Source organism: Crocodylus porosus, unplaced genomic scaffold (genome assembly GCF_001723895.1).
Source record: "Crocodylus porosus isolate Cpor-Errol unplaced genomic scaffold, CroPor_comp1, whole genome shotgun sequence".
Classification (NCBI taxonomy): Eukaryota; Metazoa; Chordata; order Crocodylia; family Crocodylidae; genus Crocodylus; species Crocodylus porosus.
The window spans coordinates 33,686,352-33,694,924 of NW_017728918.1; the positions used below are offsets into that span (position 1 = coordinate 33,686,352).

At 40.2% G+C, this 8,573-nt stretch overlaps 1 protein-coding gene across 1 annotated transcript in view; it reads right to left on the bottom strand.

Annotated features, from left to right (window-relative positions):
* The window catches only part of SNTG2 (syntrophin gamma 2), a 294,588-nt gene that overhangs the window by 133,324 nt on the left and 152,691 nt on the right, over nucleotides 1-8,573 (bottom strand). The window contains exon 9 of the mRNA XM_019538149.1: nucleotides 5,216-5,343. Coding sequence (XP_019393694.1) covers nucleotides 5,216-5,343 — 128 coding nt within the window. The remainder of the gene's footprint in view (nucleotides 1-5,215; nucleotides 5,344-8,573) is intronic.

An 8,573-nucleotide genomic window follows, 5' to 3' on the forward strand; every position in this document is an offset into this window, starting at 1 on the left:
TTGGAAGGACTTCTTTGAGATGACTTTGCTGGACTTTTTGAAGGGCTTTTGGTTAGACTTGATTCTTGGCTGCAGTCTTCTCAGGTGTCTTGGCTACAGTTTCTTCTGTAGTCTTGTCTGCTTTCTTAAAGAAAGTGTCCAAGGAAGTTTGGACAGATGTTCTCCAGGGAGATGGGAAATGCAGCAAACTTGGTTGCTGGCATGGCGTTGCATAGGATAAAGCATTGTAAAGTTGAAACTGATGTCAGAAAGTTGAAACTGGGTGTCAATTTATAAATGTTGTAAGCGTGAAATGCAACTCGAAATGTTGTAAGTTGAGGACTACCTGTAGCGATCAGCTGCATGCTAGTTTCTTAATTAACAGCCTGAAAAAACCCATGTCCATCACAAGCTGATTTCTGAGTTGTAAAGGAAGCTGCTGTAAAAATACTTAGTGTCTTAATACATACCCAGAAACCGGGAAAACTAACCCATTCATTAAGCAATAAAAGTCTTTTTGTATCATTATGGAGTTTCTTCTGAAAACCTGTGTATCCATACAGGATTGTAGGGTTATAGAAGCAGTGATGTGGTGCTTCAAAGACCAGTAAACATAAAGACACTGATTGAATATAAAAAACAAAAGTAATACACCAATGGGCATCAGGGTCCTGAGAGCTCTTCTGCATGACAGGGGAGTTCCCTGTTCCTTTTGGACTCTGCCCAAACTGTGGTGAGGTCTAGGCTGAGGATGTCCCAAACAGCACAGCAGAACTTCACAGTTAGCCAACTGATGCCCAGCGCTTTGTTGGTAGGTATCAGGTGGAGGGCATCTGAAAGCTCAGGCAAGGTGACAGTACTCTCCAGCCAGTTGTGGTCACCCATGAGGATCTGTGGCAGTCCCTTCCATAGGACCTGGTAGGTGTTTGTGACAGTTTGACTGGAGAGAAGAGCACCATGTAGAAAGCCCTCGCCCCTTCTCGTAGCTCACTGGGATCTGTGAGAGGGGGTGCCATCCCCTGTCAGGGGGCCAGTGATATACTTCTTGGCACCCTTTCTCTTCTCCAAGTGGGAGCCATCATCCATCTCCCAGAGGAGCAGGATATACTAGCAGATGGACATGTCACTATAACCATAGCTAAAATTCAGAAACTTATCTTGTGATTATCACTTTTTAATTAGCTGCCATTTTTATACATAACACTAACATAAGTGATAAAGAGGTGACAAATAAAGTTTTAATTGGCTGCAGCAATGGTTTTATACCCTGCTGCCCATACCCCAGTGGTCCGCTACTTGCTTTGTCTCTCCTTCAACACTTGCATGCTGTCTCATTCTGATGATGGATATTCAATTAAGTTAATGTTTTATTTGTTTTTTACTCTTATTTATTTTATACATTTAACAGAAAAGTATCTTTAGCTCCCCTCCTGCTCCCTCTCCTACAGATTGTCTATAAATATACAGACAGATGGCAATCCTGTCCCAGAGGGCTAGGTATTGTTGGGGCTGCCCAATGTCTTAGACTCAGGCTGAAGCTTTAACAAGGCTTTCACAAGAAAGCTGCTTAAATAATTTCAATTCACCACCTTCAAACACTGGGATGTTGGTGGGTGGATGGGTGGGTATGCTTTTCCCTGTAAACACTTGCCGATTGCTGAATGAGGAAAAACAGCTACTGCAGAATGATCACTTAATATCACAGAATGTCCATCAATTCCATGCTCTGCTAATGTGAATTGGCCAAGTAATTGCTAAGCAGAAGCAGGGGCACTCTCCCCATCTGAGCACTGAGCAGTACCAAAGTAGCCAGATGCCCTATGGAGGTTGAGGTGGGGGGCAGGGGAGGGGTGAAGAGCAGTGTTGTGTGGAATAATGGGAGGACTATTCAGACACTAACTGACATCTAGTTGATGTAACTCATAGCTCATGGTCTCTGGGTCCTCTGCCCACTAACTCAAAACTTCATGGCTCTAAGTTTCTCTCAAACCTTGGAGAATCTATTGGTGTCTGATGGCTTGAAAATGGTATTTAAAGTTTTGCTTTTTGGGAACTGGCTTTTGGTATAAAAGGGCTGGGAGACCCCCCAGCTTAGTAGGCAAGTCATGGACCTCCTGAAATTAAGAAGAGAAGCCTACAAGGAATGAAAGTTAGGAATAGCTACCAAAGAAGAGTACAAAGCAATCACCCACACCTGTAGGAAGCTGATCAGGACAGCAAAAGCACAGAATACAAACTGGTGACTTAAATAAAGGACAACAAAAAGTCCCTCTTTATATATGTAGAGAGTAGGAAAAGAAAAAAAAAAGGGAAGCATAGGGCCCCTGATGATTGAAAAGGGACATCTGATAACCGACACTCTGGACAAAACTGAACCCCTGAATAAATACTTCATGTTGGTATACCACTATCCAAGGGTGCTAGCCTGCTTAACAGGATGCAGGATGATCATGGTGGGAACAACCACACTCCCATAGTTGGCATAGATCTTGTGGGAGACTACCTACAAAGACTAAATATCTACAAGTCAGCAGGACCAGATGAACTACACCTGAGAATGCTAAAAGAACTGGCCAATGCCATTGTGCAACCTATGGCCAAGTTATTTGAAGATTTGTGGTGCTCAGGAGAGGTCCCAGAACACTGGAAGAAGGCCGATGTTGTGCCTATCTATAAGAAAGGAGAAAAGGAGGACCCTAAGAATTACAGGCCAATCGGTTTGACCTCAATCCTGGGTAAAATTCTAAACAAAATTATCAAAGAGTCCATCACTAGCAGGCTAACAGAAGGTAGTATTCTAAAGGATAGCCAACATGGCTTCATTATGGGCAGGTCATGCCAAACCAACCTCATCTCCTTCTACAATCTGGTAACTCGTCACCTGGATAGAGGAAATAAGGTTGATGTTGTATGCTTGGATTTCAAAAAGGCCTTTGACCTGGTCTCCCATGATGTTCTCATGGTTAAATTGGAAAAAATGTGGCCTCAACTCCTTTATGGTCCAGTGGCTAGGAAACTGGCTCCATTATAGGACCCGGAGAGTACTGATAGACAGGCCAGAGTCATCATGGTGGGAGGTAACTAGTGGTGTCCCTCAGGGCTTAGTACTCAGACCAGTGCTCTCCAATGTGTTCATCAATTATTTGGATTTGGGTATTAAATGTGAACTGGCAAAGTTTGCCAATGACACCAAACTATGGGGGAGCATGGTCATGCTCCAGGACAGGCTGGCACTACAGGTCAATCTGGACAGGCTTGTGAGGTGGGCGGACCTCAACCTGATGTTCTTTAATACAGAGAAATGCTATGTGCTCCATCTGGGGAGAAGTAACCCACAACACTTACAGGCTTGGCTATCCAGCACCACAACTAGTGCTGGGTGTCATGATAGACAACAAAATGAACATGAGCCACTAATGTGATGCCATAGCTGGCAGAGCTAATCAAACACTGGAGCTAATCACGACAAGAAAATACCACCACTAGGTCCAAAATGTATGAAACTCAACTGAGGAATGTGATCCTATTCCAATAGAAACAAACAGCTTTCCCATTCCCTCAATATGTAGTCTAATATGCTGAACCTATTCCACACTGCAGATGCATAATTGCCCCACTTCGGCAACATAAAGTTTTATACAACTCCATAGGAGGGAGTCAGACCTCCTATTTTGTTCATCAGGCAGATACATACGTGTCCTACATGTCTGTAATGTTAACTCAGCTTGGAGAGATGTCTACTTGAACTGACTAACAAAAAAGAGAAGAAAAGGAGAGAAGAAGAAATTGCAAAGAGCAAACCTACCATTTGGGATATTTCTTGGGAAGTGGATTTCTTGGGTTGTCCACTTCCAGTCAGAGAGAGTTTGAATTCATATCTCCCACTTCCCTGGAAAGTGCCTTAACAACTAGGCTATGTGTCGAGGAGGGTCAAGGGAGTTTTCCATCCCTCCTATTGAATCTGGGCCACTGTGTGGAAAGGAATTTAAAATTAACTGGGGCCAGAAGGAAAAAATTAACAATAGACCCTGATTCAGGTACTTTCCTCCCTTGGTGGAAGGTTAAAACTGAGTTATGGCCCCTGCTCCTGATGTTGTTGATAAATTTTTTGTTAAGTAATCATTCCAGGAAAGTATGTGAAATAACTTACACATCTCAAAGACAGAATAGAATCCTAGACTTCTTATTTAGTCCTTCCTTCAATAGGTCAGAACAATTTGTGTCTAGATGTGCAGGCAAAGAACTGTGTACTTGGTCCATACAAGGGTGGCCAGTTTCCTCTGAACACTGATTTTTTGACATCAGCATGTGTCTTCAATGAGTGGAGTACAGTTATATCTCAGCAACAGTGCTTGGACGAGGGTAACAGGGTAGGAGCTGGCGGTAGATCTCCATCAGATGTAAAAGGTTACAAAAGGTAAGTTGACTTGCACTGAATAATATATTGCAAAATATTTTCCAGGTACATTATTTACTAGTGTTGTGGGCTAGTTAGAAACCTTCTTGGCATCTTGCCTGGTTATTTTTGTTGTCCAGCTGCCATTGAACTAATGTAGTTCACTACACAAATACTTAGTGGAGTATCCATTACAGTATCCTAAGCTGATAGAGACAGTCATAACAAAAAAAAGGAGGAACGTACGTGTGGAGAAGGTGGCAGTTTTTTGAATCACAGATTAGTGCTCCAATAGGAAAGGGAACTCTATGTTTGAAAATTACAGCTTTCAATATGTTGTGCTTTTGAAGCAAACAAATCTTTTTGCTGCCTTAGCATGAGTTTCCTTAAGGGCATAGTATGGAACGAAGTGCTAAAGGTATTACAGTAAGTTCTTATTGTCTGAAGGGTGGCTATAAGAAACATTCAAAAGCAGATTTTCATAAGTATTTTGTTTAACTACACTGAGGGAACTGTAAAAAAAATCTTTAAAGAAATTTGAACTCAGATAAAATCAAGCTCAACCTTTAAATTAGTTGATGTTGCAACTGAAGCCCCAAGATAAAATATGCTTCCTTAATCCATTATTAGGAACAATGCTTATTGATATTTTTACATTACCTTCAGTAGCCACTATGCATTCATAAATCTCAAATGACAAGAGGCAATGTTGGATTAATAATAGGAATTAAAACACTTTAGTTTCTCAAGTCAAAAAAATCCTCACATATCGAACACCTTTATAGAAAAAAAAATAGGTGCCATTATTAAATGTAATTCTTCCCCTTTCAAATTACAAACCTTAATTTATCTGTTCCAGCTTTGTACCTTGAGATTCGAGCCATCGAGAGAGGAACTGATAAGGTGTCTAGCCAGCGCTTCTCATATTTTGGTTCATTAGCTATGGGTGAGGAAGGTGATGATGGAGCCTGTGCAGAATAAATGAGAATCAGTACGCACAGTCTATCAGATCATACAGTGCAGAAAGCATGAATATGTATCTGTGCCTGTGTTCTTTAAAAAAAAAAAAACCCTAATAAGGTATAGCAATAAAATGGTTTTGGAAACTCTAAGTTTAAGAAAGAAATTGAAATATGCAATTAAAAGTATAACAGAAATTGTGGGTACCCTGCTTGTGCTTTAACTTCATTATTTGTCTGACATTAAATGCATTTATTTTAGTAAAAATTTAAAGCCCACATCTAATTTGCAATAAAAATTATGTTCATTTTACTTACTGTGTTATACACAAATATCATATTCTTCTTTACTAATTCCCTCTGATTATAACAGAAAAAAAATCACTATAGGATAAAACTTTATATGGAATGCACAAGAGCCTTCCTTGAAAATTAGTTACAGATAGCTAAATGGGGAAAAGGACATACAATATATTCATACAAAGGACTTCTGCGATCATGCAATAGCAAGGCCCGTACAATAGCAACTGAACAATAACAAATCCTGTTTTTATAGTTCTTGACTAGTATATAGTGATAGTTACTGATATATTAATTTCTTCACAGATTTAAACATGTTGTTTAGATATGAACTAATACATTTTGAGAGTTTTAGCCTTGGGCTTATGCTTCAAATAATTTGACTGGGCAGTTTTCTCTCTCCGAAGAACCAGACACACAGATCATGACACAACCTGGAAGGATTCCTATTATCAGAAGAACAGGACTTGTTGTATGCTAAAGATATATCAAATCTTTGATGTTCTGAATAGACTAGAAATCATTGTTGATGATGTGCAGATCTGGGATTATATTGATCAGTTCCACAACATGTGAAAGAAAATCACCTTAAAAAAACTAGGCACAAAGATCAATTCAAATTGAACTGGGTCAGTTGCTTAGAAGAGATACTTAGTGATAAAGGGCTTTTATACATGTGCTCTGGGAGGTGGGGAAGGGGTGGAGGGAGGCATTTTAATTAGAGTGGATCCCAAAGCTTTAATTAAAAGTGGTTCTTGGAGCTTTAGTTAAAGCACACCCACCACCATTTTTCAGTTTGGGGATACCGATACACATGACCTTGGAGCTTGGTAGAGCGCAGTAATTACCACACTCTAGCAGACTTAATTAAGCGAGTCTGCTCCAATGCACTCTAATTACAGTGCTTCAGAACAACCTTGATGTACGTGTATAGGTGCCCAAAGAGGGTTAGAAACTTAGAGATACCTTTATGCTGATTCATGGATCATTCGTGCAACCCTAAGTTATTACAACTAAACACTTCATTTTGAATACTGTCTGAAGAGACTAAAAATGGAACATGGATGAGAAGAGTTATGATGCATGCCACTTTTACTATAGAGCGAACTGGAGTAACTACATACCAGTAGTCAATTTCATCTTGGGTTCCCCTCTTGTTCAGTGTGAATCAGCTCCCCTGACACTTAGTAGCCAGGTGCAATAACAGTGCCTATTACAGGCAGAGAGCTTGGGAGATCAGATTGTGCATCCACACCTTTTCACAAAGTAAAATCCACAGTAATTTACTTCATAGTAATTGTGCTGTTTGTCTGCGCATTTCAAAGTGAAAAGATCTTTGGAATTAAAACAGGAAGTTTTGGACTAAAGTAGCCTATCATCTCAGAAGATACAAGCTTTGTAAAATGATAGCCTCTTGGGATGCATGTCTATAGCAATGACAAAGGAAAAGAACTTTATTCAGATTGAGAAAGAAATGGTGGCAATTCTTCTTGACAGAGATTTTGAGATTGCTTATGGGTAGATATCTGGGAAACAGAAAGATAAAGTATATATTCTTCAGTTATGACTGTCCTCAAGGACTGCCAGTATTTTATAGAGGGAAACTGAGTCAGGCACTAAGGCCTAATTAAGCTTCAATGGGAACTAGGTGCCTAAATACCTTTGTAGATCTTGATGAAAATAAATTTCCTGATGTCATGAAGAAAACAGGACAGAGTGGCACCTTAGAAGTGCTCCCTTACAGACAACAACATTCTTTGCCTTCTGTCTAATTTCAGATTAACATGGCTAACTTTCTGTCTCTACTCATCGCGTCATGAAGAAAATCTGTTTGCAAAGCAGGGAATCGAATCCACAATCCCCTGGTGTGAAGATGTTTACAGGTGAACTGTAGAAAAACAGTGTCGATGTAAGGAATACAAAACCAAAACAATTCAAGATGACACAGTCTCAGCATTGGCAATATTATACATTCAAAAATTATCTGTAAGGCTTCACTAGTTCCCAAAATAGAATTAAGAAATTGGCTTAAAATCAGAAGTTGATTTTTTTCAAAGTAATAAATTCTAGATTATTTTTATTATCCTTTTGGCTTATGTTGAGCCATTTAGGATTAACATTTTAAAGCTTGTTCTTCACAATCATCAGAACTAAGAATTTTGCTTCTTTTAAAACAACAACAAAAAAAAAGGAAGCTGCAATTTTCATGGAATTACAGAACCCTTGGGAATTAGTGTTTTTAGACCAATGGCAGTTATGGTGACATATGGTAAAACTGCCCCAAACTTCAACCTAGAGCAGCTTAAAGGCTGAAAAGCCTATAGGGAAGGCCACATCTATACCACGCTTGTATAATGTGTGGCATAATCAGGGTTTCACTTGTTGAAACCTAGTTGCAGATGCTACTGACATATGGATATTTAATACAAATAATTCAGAGAACAATTCAAGATAATTTTACAATAAGAAAGTGGAAACTACAAGTTCAAAAACCTTATCATCTTGATAAGACTGACATACATGCTGCGATTCATAGTTTCATAGTTTCTAAGGTCGGAAGGGACCTGAACAGATCATCTAGTCCGACCCCCTGCCATGGCAGGAAAGAGTACTGGGGTCAAACGAACCCAGCAAGGTGTTCATCTAACCTCCTCTTAAAAACCCCCAGGGTAGGAGCCTGTACTACATCCCTTGGAAGCTGGTTCCAGGCCCTAGCCGCCCTGACTATGAAGTAGCGCCTCCTGATATCTAACCTAAACCTACCCTCTGTCAGCTTGTGACCGTTATTCCTGGTCACTCCTGGTGGTGCTTGGGGGAACAGGGACTCCCCCAGTGCCTGCTGATCCCCTCTGACTAGTTTATAACAGGCCACAAGATCCCCCCTCAGCCTTCTCTTTTGGAGGCTGAACAGGTTCAGGTCCCGTAGCCTGTCCTCATAG